The 21,695-nt window shown below is 34.6% G+C and overlaps 1 protein-coding gene across 1 annotated transcript in view; it reads right to left on the bottom strand.

Annotated features, from left to right (window-relative positions):
- Smp_017900 (serine/threonine kinase) overlaps window positions 1-21,695 on the bottom strand; it is a gene marked incomplete at its 5' end in the record, with an annotated part of 59,930 nt that overhangs the window by 29,767 nt on the left and 8,468 nt on the right. Inside the window, 4 exons of the mRNA XM_018789412.1 lie at window positions 8,669-8,877; window positions 10,865-11,092; window positions 15,513-15,680; window positions 17,241-17,329. Coding sequence (XP_018654858.1) covers window positions 8,669-8,877; window positions 10,865-11,092; window positions 15,513-15,680; window positions 17,241-17,329 — 694 coding nt within the window. The remainder of the gene's footprint in view (window positions 1-8,668; window positions 8,878-10,864; window positions 11,093-15,512; window positions 15,681-17,240; window positions 17,330-21,695) is intronic.

Here is a 21,695-nt window from a genome sequence, read left to right on the forward strand (position 1 = left end):
ATAATGAAAGTCTAAAAACTAGCTAACCAAAAAACAATATTGTCCCAATTTACAATATGGGATTTTTTTAAATTACCTAATTTGTTTAACATTTTCACCACTAAATAACAGTAAACAATGTGAAAGAAATGTAATTATACTTAATATCGTATAAATAATTTAACCAAACGATACTTTTAATAAAGCTACTGATAAAAAATCATTCAAAGAAAAAGCTATCAGTAAACATTGTTCAAAAGGTCATAGTGATTAAGCTACTTGTATTACACACACACACACACGTAACATATGTATTTATATTAATTACACGTTTCATTTATGTCATGCTTACATTGTCAGTAAATATTTTTCAATGCCTCCTTATTTTAATAGTATATAAATAAAAATCTGACTTTAGTTAGAGAACTATTGAAAACCTAAAAACAATTGGTGAAGTTAAAGTCACTAAATCTAAAGGTCTGTATGTTATTGACAATGAATGTAATATTGAAGACAATTTCTCATTTACATATCAAGTGCTTAGTAGTTTGGCAAAATGGTGCAATTTTACATCATCTTGGTATAACAGAAACAATCAGCGTCTTCTTAATGCAATCAAACCTAATTATATAAAAGAAATATACATAACTATTTTATTTACTTTGAATGTCATTGAAAGTCAAATTTTATCAATACAATCTAACAGAATTAACTTCTATTTTCATACATTGAATGATATCAATGATTAATGTTATTTATATCATTATGATTATTATCATAATAACCGCGACAGAATTCCTATTTTCTGATGAACATTTTAAACATGAATTCTACCTATCTATCAGTTCACGGTACAGTATGTCCTTTTTTTCACTTTTTATTGCATGACCCTTTTAACTCTAGCAAATACATATTTTGTGAGTATTTAAGACTGTGCTATCATCGGCATATATATATATATATACCCATGTAAATATTTGTTCATTGTGAATTATAGTACATAAACTAATAAAAATATTAACAAACATGCTATTCCGATTGTGAAATTTATATCTGGCATTCATCCAAATGTACATCTGATAGAACAACATTATTCATAAAATAAAAAAAACTTGATGACAACTTCTCGAAATGATCGAGTTATTTCTACAAAAACCTTAGAATAACCAAATGCCAAATGAATAGAGATTTTTGTTCAACGATATCATTTATTGAAACTGTACAATCGTATTCAGAATGAATACACATTAGGTAGTGCAAAAAAAATTATGAAATCGTTCAATCAGTAACAAAGATACCATAAAGTGAATAAAGGTATTAATTGTAAAATAAAGTTATGCGACAGTCAAAAAGTAATAAGAAAGGAAGCACTAATTACATGACAGAACAACTGAAAAGTATATTGTCATACATAAAAATAAACATAATCAAAATCACTTGAAAATTTCAATGACTGTAGGTTATTCAATAGCCTATAAATGAATGTAAGACCTCAATCTCATGGAGTTTGTCCGCTAAATCAAACTTAAAAATGACTCATAAGAACAAAAATTTTCATTTAAATACTTGCATTATTTGTTTTGTCATAAGAAAAAGTAATCCAGAATTCGATGAGCTTACGTAAATACTTTTAGAAAAAACAAGAAAATAACGATTGAAAGTAGTATACAAAAATTTGTAAAGGTGGTAGAATTTTCATAGTTACAAATACGAATGGACGACGATTGATTAAAGTTGGACATGGACACTATTTGATGCCAGCTCAGTGATCTAGAGGCCAGGGGTCCATGTGTGGGACCTAAGGTCTTGGGTTCCATTTTTAGTTGGAGGGTCAGTCAGTCAGTCAGTCAGCTACAATGTAGGACCAGGCACATACATGCATCGGTCCAAGTTGCCATACCTCGTTAGCACAACAAGATCAACACCGGATTCATAGAAGTAATTAATTTAATGGTGGTAGTATATGAAGAAAGGTTGTATATAAGGATAAAGTATAGGAAGAAAGTTATGAAGCAATTTTAATCTCACGGTTTAAGGGAAGATAAAGAGTGTATACACCTACGCCATTGTGATCGATTCTGAGCCATGTCACACAGAGTCTCCAACCATTGGTTACGATAGTCACGCGGACACCAGTCAAGTAGTCTGTATCTAACAACATGGCTCAGACCAGAAGTTAGTGACTTCAAGCACTGATGCCATGTTCTGGTCTGACCACCCCTAACTCTCTACCAACCATCCCCTACACTAGTCAACATTGCGCGTCGTGGTAATCGGTGTTCAGGCATACGTAACACATGGCCCAACCATCTCAGTCGATGAAGATTCATGACCTCATCAACTGATTTACCATCATTCTCTAATACCCTGTGTCTAACCTCACTATTACTTACCCGGTGATCCCAACAGATGCGAGCAATATTTCTAAGGCATCTGTGGTCAAATACTAGTAACCTACGAGTATCTTCTACTCTTAATGGCCATGTTTCGCAGCCGCGAAGTAAAACAGAGCGAACTTCTGCGCAGTATACTCGTCCCTTAGTTGATAGACGGATATCTCACCTTCGCCATAGGTGACGTAAGCTGACAAAAGCCAAACGAGCTTTCTGAATCCGTGCAGGGATTTCGTCAGACACCAACCCATTAGGGCTGATCAGATTCCCAAGATAAGTGAAGTTGTCGACGCGTTCGACTACTTCACTCCCTATCCTTAGTTTAGGTGTTGACGCAGGCCAGTCCTGGAGTAACAATTTACATTTAGAGGGGGAGAAACGCATCCCAAACATCCTGGCATTATTACTCAGTTCTAACAGAAGACTCTGCATTTTGCCAGTGTCTTCACCAAACAGGACTATGTCATCTGCGTATTCTAAGTCGCTTAGTGGAGCCCCTGGTAAGAGATCAATTCCTGAAAATTCAGTCGACGAGAGTGTTATTTCCGGCAGTAGGTCTATGATGAAGTTAAACAAAAATGGGGATAGTGGACAGCCTTGATGGACACCACTTGAAGTTGTAAAATCATATGACAGTTCGCCATAAGCTCTCACTCGACTGGTAGTGTTCGAGTAAAGAGCCTTCACAAGGTTTATGTACTTCTCAGGTACACCTTTTAATGACAGACACTGCCACAGAACCTCTCGGTCTACAGAGTCAAATGCTGCTTTCAAGTCAAGAAATACTATCATTGTCGGACGCCGATAAGCATGTCTGTGTCCTAAAACTTGACGAATGGTGAATATGTGGTCGATACAGCCACGACCAGGTCTGAAGCCAGCCTGATTTTCTCGTGTTTATAGTTCACGAGTCTTAGTTAGGCACCCGATAATTATTGAGGCTAGTATTTTAGATGCTATGAGGAGCCACGTATTTGGACGAAGAGACCTTTCAATCCTTTTAGATTGTCTAGCTAAGATCAATTCACGACTAGAAGTATAATAATTATTCAAATGCCTACTGTTCGAAATGTAACTTGACGTCACAAAAAAGTCAACAATTTTTTTGGAAATAAAAAAAGCAATTAATCATATACTCATCGTAAAAATACTGTAGTATCATTTTATATGTAAGCCCATATACTTTATTCTAGCTACTGGCCAAGCCAATTCACCTATACATTATGAGTCATATTTCGATCTTGTTAATCATCGCTTATTACCCTTGACTACTTTTTTATATGAGCGTATATGTATGCACACTTCGTATCTCATTCATCATATGTCTGTCATTCATTTTTGTCTGACTATAAATGTTGATTAACGCTTGCTTAAAATGAGTTGGCTTCCCCGTCATCTCCACTGAATGTTATTTTCTCCTCGTTCGCTTTTATTCGCTTCATCACTCTGATTCTCTGGCCAGATCAATGAGTATAGAAAATATATGTATTCTAAATCTATTCTCGTATTCCACTTATTTAACTCTGTTATTAACCAACGCGGATCAAGTTATTTATTACATACGAGGATAGACAGTACGTATATTTTGACAACAAACAATCATTCATACGATCAAAAAGGAATCAGATTTACGCCACTACAGAATTGGATGCCTCGCTGAACGAATGCGAAGCAAAATTGGTAATCCCGACTAGCGAACAACGCAACATAAGACAATCCAAGTTCATATGTAGTAAGAGTGATTCTCAATAGCTAATTATTGATATAAGTATTATTACTAAGCTTCTAACCGATCGTTACAAAAAAACTGAGCAGTGGGTAGTTTGAACTTGTGTTAATTTATTTCAGTCATTAAATTACTCTATGAAAGTGTAACTTGAAACCAAGCTGCAAAATGTCAGAAATCGCAATTTATATTTATTGGAATAACACAAATATATCATTATTTTATTTTTTAATTGGAAATATATTTGAAATATACCAACAGATTTGATTTGCTATAGAAAAAATAATAATAATGAATTCTTAGTTATGAATAAATAGAATTTAATTACAGTTCAATGTTTCAACTTATTGAATACAGTTGAGATCACGAGTCAGTTGAAGCTAGACCACCATGGAAAACCTGGAAGCACTGGAAGGCCGTTTAGTCCTTATGTGGGACTCCTCAGCAGTGTGCATCTATGATCCCGCCTCGCGAGATTCAAACCCAGAACCTACCAGTCTCGCGCCCAAACGCAGGATCGTGGATTCGCGCTGCTGAGGAGTCCCGCAATAGGACGAAATGGCCGTCCAATGCTTCCAGATTTTCCATGGTGGTCTAGCTTCAACTGACTCGTGATCTCAACTGTATTCAATAAGTTGAAACATTGAACTGTAATTAAATTCTATTTATTCATAACTAAGAATTCATTATTATTATTTTTTCAGTCCCATTGACATAAGGCAATGATAAGAATATATTGTTTGTTTGTAGAAACAATGAATATAATACGAATACATTTGTTTTGATGGATCAAATGTAATATGAGTATTTATCAAGAGTTTCTTAATCTCCAATATGAAATTAATTCAAAAAAATCACGTGATTTCGGTTATATAAAAAAATCCTTTATAAATAATCTATTGTTCAACAATGACACAATTATAGTATTTGTATTGACTGACTACTTGACTAATTTATAAAGACATTATTTGTGTCCGCATGTTGTTAGGTATTTCATTACAATAAAAAAGAACATATACTAATGACGAAAATTAATGAAGAAGAATAATTAAATATTCTATCGAATTATACTAAACACTCACATTTCGTGTTCTAGAAAGTCTTTTTTTGTTCATAGTAAAAAATTATCTTGTTTAAAATATATATATATATATATATATATATATATATATATATATATATATATATATATATATATATATATATATATAGTTGAAATCATGAGTCAATTGAAGCTAGACCACCATGGGAAACCTGAAAGTACTGGACGGCCGTTTCGTCCTATTGTGGGACGATATAATAATAATATAATGAAAATTATTGACTAAATTTTAATACATTTTTCTTTATAAAGAAAAAGTTAATGAATATTCTGTACAAGTAAAAAATGTATTAGTTTTCTTTTTAAGGGAAAATCAAATGTTAAATGTTATTATGATATTTCACGGTATAATCGTATATAAATGTATAATCACATGGTTACTTTGAAGAAAAATAAATGCAAACATGAAGCTAACCACCAGATCTACAAATATTTGATGGGAAATGTTGAAAAATAAAACTTTCATTAAGTGGTAATTATCATATTTTAACTTAATAATTTCATGTTGTCGCCTGAGAATAGTAAGACAGTGACATTACTGTTAAGGTAAAAGAAATATTTGAAAACTGTATTGTGAAGTTGACAGAACAGTTTATTTTTCTTACTTTGACAGTAGTTGCATAATAAATATAACCTTCTTTTTTTTAAAAAAAAAAAAGTAATTTAATGTTACTTAAACTATACAAGTATATAATAAGAAAATGGCTTTATTGGAATTGAAGACATTGGATTCAGTTAGCTGAAATTAAAATAATCCTGATAGAATTTATTGATACGTTATATTATTTTTCAGTATAAGCATTAATCTAACACTTATTAGTATAAATAGATTTATGTGTTATACTGTATAAACAATGTTAAATAAATTTTTTTTTAAAAATTGAATAATAAGATTAATAGGTTAGAAACACCTTCAGTCTAGTGCGAAATTAATCCAAACTTAGTAAACAATACGATCGTTAACATATAAGTATGATATATGTAAAGAATATTGTTTAAATTAATATAGAGAGCATGAAACAGGACATCATATGTTCAATAATTGGAATTATCAGAGATTAGAAATTGATTTATATCAAAAATAAAGTATTATAAATTAGGATATAGACGTAGTAATCAATAAAAAAATGCACTCGATAAGTGATTGACACAATTTAACTCATGAAAACAGGAATTCCATCTGTCATTTAAATGTAAAATTTTCATTCTTGACTGCTTTAGGATAAACTGAGTTGCTGATAATAATGGGATTTATTACTCCCTCTTCAATTATATAGATTTATAATGCTATAATCCAGGATGGTAGGAGTTAGTCTGCAGGAAACCTTGAACTTGGGTTTAATGTTAGTTAGCGCTTATCAGCAAAGCGTACCTAGGATCTTCAAGAAATTGGTGTTCCATATAGGATTAGGATTTGTTTCGCTCGACTTCCCAGTTCCCAGTAATACTGTTAATCTATTCAGATAGCAAGTGACGGTACACAACTTTGATTAGATAATGACTACATGACTTTCGATCGAATGAATGTCAGTAGTGAAATCAAAGCTCTACATTACTATTCAAAATTTCAATACTTCCATTCCACAAACTAGTAAGCCTATGCCGAGACAACTGTCATATAATTACATGAAGAAACAGTACAATGAATTTACATTTTAAAAAAAAACCTTTGTATGGTAAAATATAAAAACAGAACAGAACTTTACAATTATATGATAATGCATTTCTAGGAAGTAGTAAAAACAACCACAATGGCTATTCTATTTAATTATGCCTTCTTTTTACATTACATTTGTTCTTGTTTAGTTTTTTTTCTACAAAAACAAAAAACATCACATGTATACCAAGTAAAAAGGTAGTTTAGATAGATTTTTATTTCCCTTTAGAAAAACCAATGATGATTTAATAGAAATCTATAAAACTGTCAGCTGATGAAAGAAAAACTCTAATAAATTAAGAAAAGAAGCATAGAAAGATTTAAATAATATAGATCAAAAATTTATAAATTCAACTACTGTAATGAATATTCATCTTTAAAGAGTAGAGATTAAAGTGTTTCAATGACAGAGATAATAATCAGTGAGTATTCAGTGCAATAGTTATCTGTGCTTTGTTGGTAAAAATGATTTCATATCTGAAAATTATTTAAACTGATCCTATTCAATGGAACAATGTATTTTTGAATTGTAAGATAAAATGAAATTATTCATCTGTTTAGTTATTTTGCTTAAATCTATTATATAAACAGTTTCAACGTTGTGTAATATCACATACATTGTGTGAAAAACATTTTCAGTTATTCCTACATACAATTATCCTTTTCGTCATAATATAATTCAAACAAATAATACAATTATACAGTTTTTCATTGCAATTATGAGGTGTGTAAGTAACGGTAACATTAATCTATGTTGTAGTAGCGGTAGTGTGGTTTGTGTTACTAATGTCGACAGGTATAAGTAGTATGTATCACTAATCGAAAGTGAAATGCCTGAAGGCTAAGAAGATCGAAGAGAAGAGAACGAGAACAGTGAGTGTCATGATTATTTAGAATAGATGGATTGTGGTTAGCAATGGAATCCAGAATATGTTTCGTCCTATTTCAGACTGGTTAACTGGATACACCTGTATCCCTCTGCTAATGTTCGTATTGTGACCCAGACTCAGTACCCTAAGCTTCAAACGCTAAACACTTTATCCACTGAGCAGCTGAGTCCACAAAGCCAATAACCTATTCGACAGACATGATGTTTAGACCATTCTCAATAAGAATTTGAACTATCTCGTTGTTGATATTCAAGATTAAATTTTGGTCAATCCTTGTTAGCGTATGTTCATTTTGTGTATATTGCTTAGAAATATACATTTTTGTCACAAGTTATTGAGAATAGATTGATTGTGATCAGCAACGCGATCCGGGAGGTGCATTTATTTCCACTTTGGACTCATTCGCTAAGGTTGCAATAACTTATGATCATCTTTTTAAAAACTGAATGCAAATTCATTATGTGAAGTGATGTCAGCTGTAGGATTATCAAACAATGAACAGCACCGAACAAAAGTCTGAAAATCCTTACGGGTACTCACCAAATTTGAAGTTTAATTAGGAAAATTATACTTTGAAAACATTAAGTTTTGAACCATAAGTTTCTACTTTCGGCTTTTAGTTTCTTTGTGATAGAGTTCAACCCTAATCCAACATCACTTCAATCTTAATTGAGATATAACGGATTTCTACCGAAATTTCATCAAAAAGGTAGTTAATAACAAGTTTTTTTCTAAAATACTTAGCAAATTATGAAGTTTAGCCGAAAAATAGCTATTGGAAACAGATGTGCTTTTGACTAGTCCATTAACGCAAGTCCTAAATAAGAGGAAACACGAGTCCCGGATCAAATAGCCCTAACCAAATACCAAAAAATAATAAGTGAAGACAATAATATAACTTGAAATTGACGAATAACATACCTTAACACAGCAAACGGCATTCGTATTTCGATGACAGCACTTATGTACAACTGAAAAGGAGCCTTTATTGATTTCCTCCAGTAAGATATAATCGACTGAAAACGGTTTATATTTCACACCTGACAAGCCAGCTAAGCGAAGAAAACGTCTTGCCACTGTAGGAGTTAAAGGTGGAAGATCTTCTGGAACATGTGCTGGATTCGCACGATCTGTACATTACCGAAACAATAAAAAATGGTTGTATATATTGCAATCATCACCACACTTCTATATATGCGTGATAGTTGAAGTACGTAAAACAATTATCCACGAAAATTGCAATATATTTTGGAAACTCGAAACAATATTCTACTCATAAAAAAAGTTATCAAAAATGAATCATCCACATCACATGAAAAACTATACGTTTGTCACATTCAACAATGATTGGTGACTGATTTTATAGTCTTCTCGTACACACATCATTATCTGAGTGCTGTCAAACAAGAAATTAAAACCTGTGCCAATCTGAAAGCAAGATATAAAGTTTAGGCTAAAGAAGTGCATAACAAAGTGTTGTGAGCAGTATAAAACTTCAGTCGACGACAAATCACAGACAATATTATTAATTATATAATTAAATACTTGTTTCTGTTCATTGTCAACCAAATCACTGTTCATGTTTTCACATCAAATGCTTCATTTACCCAATCTGAATTAGGTAAACCCATGTCTGATGATTGCTAATTGGTTTGAATCACATACTCCTAGCTATTCTCTGGCATTTTTATAGCTCCCCGATCTAAGACTTAAACTTTTCTCCAAACTAATTCGTGTCTAAAGTAGTCAGCATCTATTGATATCGGTGATAGCATATCATATCGCCTCATTGCTTATGTTCATTAACGCCTAGATGAAGCAGATGTCCACCATATCCAAAGTGATATTTTTCGTTGGTGCGATTTTCTTTGTGAATGTTTTATTTGCCTTTTATCGTTCTAATTCTTCGGTTACCACAAAATATAATAGTGGCTGTGTTCGTTGAAAACTTCTACGTACTTGGACAATATCATCGATAAGCAATGAGGACCTGATGCAGATGTATTGGCACGGAATGGCAAAGCGAGGGCATAATTCCTACAATCTAAGAACATCTGGTATTCAAAACAACCTCCAATCAATATTATGGCTAGAATCTTCAATAAAGACACTAAGACTGTTTTAATGTACAAAACTGAAACTTGGAGGACTATCACAACCACTATCAAAAATGTACAGGTATTTCTAAGCAATTGCCCACCCAAATTATTTAATATCCGTTGGCCGGATATCATTAGCAACAACCTACTATGGCAAAGAACAAACCAGATCCAGTCGAAGAGGAAATTAGTAAAAGACACTGGGAGTGGATAGGACATATATTGAGGAAATTATCAAACTGCATCACGAGGTAAGCATTAACTTGAAGTTCTCAAAGTAAAACTGATGGAGGCAAAACAAAGTATACGTTGCGTCAGAAATTGAAGGCAGACATAAAAAAATAGCAACTGGAAACACCCGGGAAGGAGAGCTCAGAACGAAGTTAACGGTAGAATCCTGGGTAGTAGTCTATGCTCCACAAAAATTAAGTAAGTTTTGTTTTGTGAGTAACGTTGATTTTAAAGGGATTGAAGATCCTTGTGATGGTTTCTGAGATATTTCTCGCATATGTTAGGGCGAAAATATCACGGCTTTGGAGATTGGTTTCTTGGTAAATTGTTTATTGGTCATAGACCTTTTAATGACTTTGTTGTGGTATAAATTCCAACAAACGTTTATCTGAATAGTGTCTGAACACAAATTCTTTTTGTGTGCTGTTAGATTGTTACTGTTGCAATTCAAGATCTCATCCATTTGTTCACATAGGTATGAGCGGAATTTTTCAGATTATCAGTTATTATTATTTAGTTTACTGCTACTAATAATAATATTTAATGAAAAGAAATACAGAATTTATTTACTAAAAACGAAATTACTATGGTCAGCTATGTACATGAATACATAAATATAAATAGAACTATCTAGGTTAATATATATGAACGTAAATTCATTATGATAAGTCAGTAAACATTAAGGGAATATGCATAAATATACATATAAATCACACAATTACATATATCGATAAAAGTGTGATACTGAAAAGACAATAAATAGTTAGATTTCTACCAATATACATACTATCATCGTGTCGAGAATTATAATTGAATTTCTCTTTCGGTGAACTCAAACAAGTGGTGTTCGTTCCATTCAATACTTGTTTATTAAGGTTGACATGATTGTTGCAACTATTTGTAGTTGTTGTATTATGATTATTATTATTATGCTCTGCAAAAAATCCAGGCGCTACATAACTGAATTCACGAAACAATGCATGCGCTGATGCACTGGCTGGTGGACACGGTGAGTCTGTAAGTTGAAAGCATTTGAAAAAAAACATTAAAAAATTCTGCTTATGTAGAAATAGCTATTGAACAACATTAATAATAACATCGTACAAATGTAAGGAAAAATAAATAATGGAGAATAAAGTATTTATGATTTGGAGAAAAACAAATATTGAATGTATCTATGTTATTGTGATCGATTGAAGGTACACTAGATCAGTTAGATGGTCTCTAAACAAAAGATTAATTCATGAAGGGGTGAAAAAAAATTTAGTTTCCGACCATGTTTGACAGGAGTGGTGTTAAACATTATTTCTAACTGTTATTGGTCTTTGTCATTAATTCAAATGATGACGCTTTGTCTGTTACAACATGACTGAGTGAAGTTGAAAAATACGTCTAGAAACATAATATACTTGTTGCCAACTCCTGACAAGAAGATTGAGTACCATAAAATCTATCAGATCATGTAATTTTAATTTGTATACATGGACTGCATAATCTAAGAAAAAATGTGAACCGGAGAAGAACACCGCGTAGAAAAGATCGACCCTAAAAATACACACCTCGACTTATCCCACAGATATCCGTCTACGGCGATAAGGTCCCAACAAGTACGGAGCTTACACAAAAACTAACCACGAAAAGATAGTGTGTGACCGAATTCAAGCAGTTGTCCCTTAGGCACTGCGGTCACGTTTACAGGTCACCAAGACCACTTTAAATCCAATTTTCTTTTCAGGTACCACCAGAAGAACCCTTTCATGGTGTGGGCAGCCGGGAAGTAATAACCACCATTCATACCTTTAACAGCACCCAAGATCACCGTATTTATAATCAATCGCCCTCTTCAATTCTTATTATTCCTCCTACATCGACTTTCAATTCTTAACTTCGTCTTTCGGATTCTTCCTCAAGTGTCACCAAAACCAACGATTCTAGTGCGTGAAACACTGTCCCAGGTATACTGAAACCTCGCTTCACACTACTTATTGGAGCCTTCACGTACATACCCTATGTGAAATGGGACAGCAGACCTCCTTGGCTAAAACCCAAGAATCTCATACAATTGATGTATGCTATGTCTCCGAATCACGTGTACAAGATCCCGGTATGGTCATTCACATGATCTCACCTCGCCAAAACGGGAAGCCGACAAGATACACCTTCCGTTTATCTAGTGTGGGCATAACACTATGTACGAAAGCAAAACAAGCACTATTAGAATGGATCCCCGTTAACAGTCGACTGTGCTGTTAGACTAAATGGCTCCGTAAGAACTCGGAAGGATAAGGACAAACGTCGTCGCCTTTTCGTCGTTTCTGCCTACGCTCCGACTGACTGCAGCCTGGATAAAGTAAAAGAAGACTTTAACAGAAAGCCCTCTCAACTTCTTCATAAAGGTAAACACTCAAACATAGTAATCGTACTAGGTGACTTTAATGCCCAGGCAGATAGCTTAAAACAAACAGAAAGACATTTAGTTGGGTATTTTGGCATTCCGGTTCAGCGAACAGATTATAGTGATCATCTCTTGCAACTGTGCTCAGACAATCGTTTGTTTTTAGCATACGGAGAGAAAAAGTGTAACATGGCACGAACCCCTGCCCCAAACCAACGATGGACTAAAATAGACAATATTGCCATCAGTCATCGTTGGAGAGGCTCGATAGAAGACTTTCGCTCGTACTGGAATACATGTTTACACTCTGACCATGCTTTAATACGAGCACGCACTTGCTTACACCTCACTGGAGACAGAATAACCACACTAAGAAGACCCATTAGGATTGAACTGGAGGACGAGAAAGCCAAAAGTAAGTTCCAGGAACAAGTGATGTCCCATTTAAGCAGTTCTGTAAACGAGACTGACCCAGATGTTGCTTGGAAATATATACAAACAGCTGTGGAAACGGCAGCAGCATCTATTAATGATTTTAACCAATGGATTTCTTCTAAGTCTGCTGCACTGATGGATCCTCATAAACTCATCCCATTAGTCTGCAAACACGATCAAGAGTGAAAACAAATCAGATCAAGGTTAACCAAAAGTCTAACAAACGATCGTGAGCAAGAGAAATGGAAAAGGCAGAGGCTGTAAACAACACCAGACAACTCTTCAAAATAATAAAAGAAACCGGAATTAAGAAGTCAAGTGTAACCGAGGCGACCTCGAAAAAAGACAACACTTTTATCTGCCTTAAGTCCAGACGTTTAGAACTATGGGCGGAACACTTAAGAGAACAGTTTAGCTGGCCTTCAGTTACTCTACAGTCACTCACCATTATCAGACAGTCTGAATGGTTCTTCGACTCTAGTTGAAGTTCAAAAAGTTATAGCTAATCTGAAACGAGGAAGAGCAGCTAGTTCAGATGATTGGCTCCAGAGGTCTTTAAATATGATGATTCAATTTCAGTGGTTAAGTTGACTAATATTTTGGCTAAAATCTGGGAGTCCGACGTAATACCATCCAAATGGTCACAATCACTGATTGTGCCAATGTATAAGAAAAGGTCAAAATCATCCTGTGATAACCATAGAGGGATTAGTTTGACTAATATCGTATCTAAAATACTAGCTTCAATACTTATCGGGCGCCTAACTAAGACTCATGAACTACAAACACGAGAAAATCAAGTCGGCTTATGATCTGGTCGTGGCTGCATTCACCACTTGTCAAATTTTAGAATACATAGATGCTTATCGGTGTCCGACAATGATAGTTTTTCTTGACTTAAAAGCAGCACTTGACTCTGTAGACCGAGACGTTTTGTGGCAATGACTGTCATTTAAATGTGTACCTCAGAAATACATAAACCCTGTGAACGCTCATTACTCGAACACTACCCGTCGAGTCAAAGCTTATGGCGAACTGTCGTCTCATTTTACAACCCCAAGTAGTGTTCGGCAAGGCTGTCTACTATCTACATTTTTCTTTAACTTCATCATAGACCTACTGCCGGGAATAACACTCTCGTCGACTGGATTTTCCGGAATCGATCTCCTACCAGGAGGTCCGCTTATCGACTTACAATATCCAGATGATATAGTTCTGTTTGATGAAGACGCTGATAAAATGAAGTCTTTTGGCAGCACTGAACAACGATGCCAGGATGTTTGGGATGCGTTTCTCTCCCTCTAAATGTAATTTGTTACTCTATGATTGGTTTGCGTCAACACCTGAACTAAGTATACGGAATAAAGTGGTAGAACGCGTCGACAACTTCACTTATCTTGGGAATCTGATCAGCCCTAATGGGTTGGTGTCTGACGAAATCCCTGCACGGATTCAGAAAGCTCGTTTGGCTTTTGTCAACCTACGTCACCTATGGCGAAGGTGAGATATCCGTCTACCGATTAACGAACGAGCATATTGCGCAGCAGTTCGTTCTTTTCTATCTCACGGTTTTAAATAAGACCCATTGAGATTAGAAGATATTCCTAAGTTACTAGTATTTGATCACAGATTTCTTAGAAATGTAGCTCGCATCTGCTGGGATCACCGGATAAGGAATAGTGAGGTTAGACACAGGGTATTAGAGAATGATGGTAAATCAGTTGACGAGGTCATGAATCTTCATCGACTGAGATGGTTGGGCCATGTGTTACGTATGCCTGAAAACCGATTACCACGACGCGCTATGCTGACTAGTATTTGCGATGGTTGGAAGAGAGTTTGAGGTGGTCAAACCAAAACGTGGCATCAGTGCTTGAAGTCACTAACTTCTAGTCTGAGCCGTGTTGGTAGATGCAGACTAATTGATTGGGGTCCGCGTGACTATCGTAACCAATGGTTGGGGACTCTGGGTGACGTGGTTTAGAATCAATCATAATGGCGTTGGTGTACACACTCTTTATCTTCCCTTAAACCTTGAGATTAAAATCGCTTCATGTCTGTCTTCATTCCTGTGCTATATCCTTATATACAACCTTTCTTTATATACTACCACCATTAAATTAACTACTTCTATGAATCCGGTGTTCATCTTGTTGTGCTAATGAGGTTTTGGCAACTTGGACCGATGCATGTATGTGCCTGGTCCTACATTGTAGCTGACTGACTGACCGCGTAGGTCAAAAACCTGTTCAATAAACAACAAAAGTATCTACGAAACAAACTTCTCAAAAATGCACAACTATATTCCTCAATACAACAGGAATGAGCACAACACTTAACTACAAAATACTTTTTGCTGTAATTCAAAAAGTTCACATTTTCAACTTTAATCGATTTGAAAAGTTACTCTCAAGTACTATCAAAGTTTATCATTGTAATTTGATAAATTGTCCAGAAGTTTACTGCGTCATATCAAGCGTGGATATTAAAATTTAGCATTTTAATTTATAAATAATATATATATATATATATATATATCCACTTCTGTTAATAACTCATCATAAAAAATTGTATCTCTGTTATAAACATTGCAGCAAATACCTACCATGTGGTGTACGTGATGTATATTCTGAATCGAAATTTAAGATATCATTAATTGATGAGCAAGGAGGTTTAAATGGTGGTTGAATACAACCATTCAATAAATCATCCCAATTGATTGTATTGAAAAATTCATGATTTTTTAAATGTTCAAATCCATCAGGTCCATATCCTAGCATGGGAAAACAAATTGATATAGAGAAAAAGAACTTCAAACTTAACAATTAACAAAATATTTATTGGAAAGGCCTATGACATTAATTTATTAACCGGAATTGTTACTTAAATAATCTATTTTGTGGAGTTAAGGTTTTTATGGTTTGACAAATAAACTTGTAAACACTATGGTCATTATCAATTCAAAGAAAAATTATCTTGATAAAGAAACACTATAACTACAAACACAAAGAAATGGATGTAGAACATGCGATTCTCGACACATAATGATAATAATAATAATAAAAGTCTCAAGAAGGCTCACCGTCATATGTAAATGTTGATCAAGTGCACTGAATAGTTGTCTATGTTCAAACTAATCAGATTCACCACTGAATGCAGTCAATACAGCAAATGAGTTACTAAGTTTGTTGACTAAGCTCTGACAATACTCTTAAGAAGTTCATGAAGTGTTGAGAATTCTCTATCGCCACTAACACTGTTAGTATCTATACTATTTTGCAACCAACCAACTGAAGAAAACAACCAATTCTGATTGGACCAAACGTCTCAAAGATATCCCTGAAGTTTTCAAGAGTGATTCAGAGTCAAAATTAATATCAACATCCTGTCTTTATGAAAACTTATAATGTGTATAATTTTTTGTGCCTTCTAATTGCTGATTTTTACAGTCCGAATGATTAATGACGTAGTGTATTTAGGAAGAATGTCTGTGCACGAGTTGAGTCAAATATTTAGGGATAGATTCCTTTTATGAAAGATTACTCTCCCAACTTCCCGGACATAGCTATATTGAATTTCATTCCATTTTCAGAACGTAAAGTAGTCACTTAACGGTAAAAAGGGTAAACGTTGGGGACAATAAAGCATGAAACAACAACAAGATAGCCGAAGAGTCGAACTTTAAACAACTTCCAGAAGTGTTTTGAGAAATGGAAAGAAAAGGTAGTACGATTGTATCCCCAAAAATTGGCAATATTTTGAATAAGAAAGTATTGATATGTCGTGAAATTTGTAAAAATATCATCACCCCAGTTTGCGTATTTACTGAACAGACTATATCAAATTCAAAAGTAGGTAAGCGGTATCACAAAACATTTATACACTTTACTGCATATACTTAAACAGCGTTAACTATAAATCTCCTGCTATCCAAATAATTATTTATATTTCACTGATTCTGTAGAATTTTTAAATTCATAACGCTAACCAAAATGACCACTTTAACTCCGCTGCAGAAGTTTAGGATTCCTCATATATAAGAGTTATGACACCTCATGGTAAAAGTCAAGATTATTCGGAAGAGTCGGTTCAAGATCTTTGATCAGTGGCCCATGCCTCCAAGAGAGATAACAAGCTTGAGCAAGTAAATGGTCATATATAAAAACACATACGTATATATATATATATATATATACCTAAGGATTGAAACAAAATTATCACATGTAGAAAGTAATCATACGGATAAATAGAAACGGCAATCAACTAATGAAATGATAATTTAATAAGTGTAAAATCTGTTAGATAACTAATTCACTAACAGCTTTCTTCTTACCTAGCCGATTCGATGGGGTTCGCTTGAAAAGAGCACGTAGTAAACTTTGAGCTGAAGGACTAAGAAACTGTGGCATTGATAATTTTGCTCTAAACAACAAAACAAAACCACATTTAGTACTAAAAAAATGGCAACACAAAATAAAATATTTATTTTGCAATTGATTTATCTAGTTATTTAATAAGTTTGTTTTTCGCAACAAAATTAACTCGTAACAACGTATTTTCATTATCGTTTCGTGATAGTTCATAAAAAAGTAGATTTACATAATCAGGTAAATTAGTGGAAATTCCTTTTAAATTCTTTCTGTTTAGTTCAATCAAACAGATTTAAATACCAAATCTATGGCGTAAATTGGCTTGATTTATGTTTATTGGTACAGTAAAACAATGTAGTCTATTCATTCCATTTTGATTCGTATCCAATTAAAAACTAGTGTGCACTAAACACAATAAACTACAGTCAAAATGTTTATCATTTCGTAAGAAAACTAATCACAGTTTGTCTGAATAACCTATTTAGCTAAAACAAAGTAAGTATCCAAAATCATAAACCTGAGGCTACTCTTAGAGCATTTCAAAAGTGTTACAAAGTGAAAGTCAACAATTAAGTGAGATATTAGAAGACAAATGAAACCCAACATGAATTGATGAGAGAAAACAATTTGTCTTAAAATTTAATGTTACATGATACAATATATATTGATAATGTCACTATGGGATACGTACTCTTTTGACATACAACATAAATGTCTATTTTCCCGGTCATTAAAACTAGAAAACTTTTAATAGTTTAGAATACGTTTTAGGATTTTTAGTTTGATTTCAAAAATAACATGCTACATTCGAGAGTAGAACAATTCTGATCAATCTAATTATATTTTAACAGTTGAATTCACGAGTCAATCTAAGCTAGACCAACGTTGAAAATCTGGAAGCACTGGATGACAGTTTCATCCTAGTATGGGACTCTTCAGCAGTGCGCATCCACGGTCCCGCTGTGGTGTAGGTTACTGATATCCACATAAGTAGTATATGGTGATGGTCGTGCATTGAATGTATTTCAGTAGAAGATCGATAAGGAGAGAAAGGGAACGGCATGCAATGGGTACTAAAATGCATGAACAGTTATAATCGGAGACTATGGGCGGATATTTGCAGAAGGAATAGTCAAATTGAGATAATTGATTGTGATTTTGCAAATTAACCGTTCACTATATGGTTCTCATATTTTAATAAGATATTTTGTAATGTTGTGCTAAAATACATTCGATTGTCTCCACCCGTGTTCTTATTCACTACACCTCATGTGGGACTCGAACCCAGGACCTCCGGTCACAAATTATAACTATTTCATTGTAATATTTTTCGAAACATTCTATTCACTGGTGTACATTTAGAAAATGTTTCTCAGCAAAATTGTAAAAGTAAAAGTTAGCACTTGAATAATTAAATAAAATCAATGGATAAGCACACTTTAGTTATTTATAGTAAGAAAAAACTTAACATTTAAACAACTATACATAAAAATATTCTACAATGCTTTTTTCTAATTATGTACAGAATAACAAAACATAAAATATCCAATTGTACCAAAAAAAAATATTTTTAACATATTCTATATAATAAAAAGATAAAAAATTAAGTCATTGAAATCAACTCTTTGATTTCATTCAATTTACTAATATATAAACCTGTAGAAATTGTATTTCTGACACATAAATATTTTTTTTCTTTTTTCTTTAAAAAAAATAACATTTTATATACTTTTAAATATTTTGCAATTTTTTTCTGTTATGCTTAGTTAGTACAATACAACATTGTTATGTTAGAAAATACAATTTAGGAATTTTCATAGTTGAAATCATGAGTCAATTGAAGATAAACCACTATTGGAAAACCTGGAAGCACTGAACAGTCGTTTCGTCCTATTGCGGGACTTCCTCGGCAGTGAGCATCCACGATCCCACACTAGCGAGATTCGAACCCAGGACCTACCAGTCTCAAGCCAGAGCCCTTAACCGATAGACCACTGAGCCGGTATCCAACGATGTTCATGTCTAACTTCGACCAATCCACGAAGTTTGAGCAACCGTTCACTTATTGTCTTCAGTGAGTTGTTATCTCATAACAGACGTGGTTGAACTCCATTGGTCACTGCTTCTCACTAGAACTCCAGGACATATATCTTGAAGTCAGTCAGTTTAGGAAGTAAAAAAATCTAAGTTCTATAGAAATTATACCTGGTAAAATAAATCACTTATTCTTTTCTTAAAAATGTTGAGATGAACAACGCAAATTACATGTGTAGTGTTAAGTACTTGATATTTTACTGATGAATAGGAATTTAATGATTATCAGATGGTAATACTAACAATTACTTGTCGATAAACATTGTGTTGTAATGAATTGAAAATATGTTTATGAATACAAAGATATAGTTGGTAATGAACATACAAAAGTGATTATTTTAGGATCAAGAAACATTTTTCATAACTAAAATAACTCATAATGTCATTGAATAAGAAAAAGAGAATTCAGCGAAGAAAATTTTCTTTTCGACGAAATCATTTACTTAAGCTGTACATTCGTATATATAGTTTATATGGAAAATATATGTCTACAGGAGGCTAGGAAAGATTGCATTATAAATTGATTCGACAATAAATAACAAATGAGGTGACATACTAATCAAGGGGTAAGGAAGAAAATAATTTATGGGTCAGATAATAGTTCAATTGACAGATATGAAGAAAAGTGACAAACACAAAGGTCATAATAATAATAATAATCTGAGTAATAATCAGAAAGGGTTTTGTGGAGATTTCAATATTTCAAAGTTGAAATCATGAGTCGATTGAAGCTGGACCACCATCGAAAACCTGGAAGCACTGGACGGCCGTTTCGTCCTATTATGGGACTCCTCAGCAGTGCGCATCCACGATCCCGCACCCGCGAGATTCGAACCCAGGACCCACCAGTTTCGAGCCGAAGCCCTTAACCGATAGACCACTGAGCCGGCATCCAACGGTGTTAATGTCTAACTTCAACCAATCCACGATTTTGAGCGACCGTTCACCAATGTCATCAGTGAGTTGATATCTCACAACAGACCTGGATGAACTCCACTGGTCACTGCTTCCCACTAGAACTCCAGGATATGTACCTTGAAGTCAGTCACTAGTGAGCATATGATTATAATCAGAAAGGGTTTTGTGGAGATTTCAATATTTCAAAGTTGAAATCATGAGTCGATTGAAGCTGGACCACCATCGAAAACCTGGAAGCACTGGACGGCCGTTTCGTCCTATTATGGGACTCCTCAGCAGTGCGCATCCACGATCCCGCACCCGTGAGATTCGAACCCAGGACCCACCAGTTTCGAGCCGAAGCCCTTAACCGATAGACCACTGAGCCGGCATCCAACGGTGTTAATGTCTAACTTCAACCAATCCACGATTTTGAGCGACCGTTCACCAATGTCATCAGTGAGTTGATATCTCACAACAGACCTGGATGAACTCCACTGGTCACTGCTTCCCACTAGAACTCCAGGATATGTACCTTGAAGTCAGTCACTAGTGAGCATATGATTATAATCAGAAAGGGTTTTGTGGAGATTTCAATATTTCAAAGTTGAAATCATGAGTCGATTGAAGCTGGACCACCATCGAAAACCTGGAAGCACTGGACGGCCGTTTCGTCCTATTATGGGACTCCTCAGCAGTGCGCATCCACGATCCCGCACCCGTGAGATTCGAACCCAGGACCCACCAGTTTCGAGCCGAAGCCCTTAACCGATAGACCACTGAGCCGGCATCCAACGGTGTTAATGTCTAACTTCAACCAATCCACGATTTTGAGCGACCGTTCACCAATGTCATCAGTGAGTTGATATCTCACAACAGACCTGGATGAACTCCACTGGTCACTGCTTCCCACTAGAACTCCAGGATATGTACCTTGAAGTCAGTCACTAGTGAGCATATGATTATAATCAGAAAGGGTTTTGTGGAGATTTCAATATTTCAAAGTTGAAATCATGAGTCGATTGAAGCTGGACCACCATCGAAAACCTGGAAGCACTGGACGGCCGTTTCGTCCTATTATGGGACTCCTCAGCAGTGCGCATCCACGATCCCGCACCCGTGAGATTCGAACCCAGGACCCACCAGTTTCGAGCCGAAGCCCTTAACCGATAGACCACTGAGCCGGCATCCAACGGTGTTAATGTCTAACTTCAACCAATCCACGATTTTGAGCGACCGTTCACCAATGTCATCAGTGAGTTGATATCTCACAACAGACCTGGATGAACTCCACTGGTCACTGCTTCCCACTAGAACTCCAGGATATGTACCTTGAAGTCAGTCACTAGTGAGCATATGATTATAATCAGAAGAGGGTTTTGTGGAGATTTCAATATTTCAAAGTTGAAATCATGAGTCGATTGAAG

Source organism: Schistosoma mansoni, chromosome W, assembly GCF_000237925.1.
Source record: "Schistosoma mansoni strain Puerto Rico chromosome W, complete genome".
Taxonomy (NCBI): domain Eukaryota; kingdom Metazoa; phylum Platyhelminthes; class Trematoda; order Strigeidida; family Schistosomatidae; genus Schistosoma; species Schistosoma mansoni.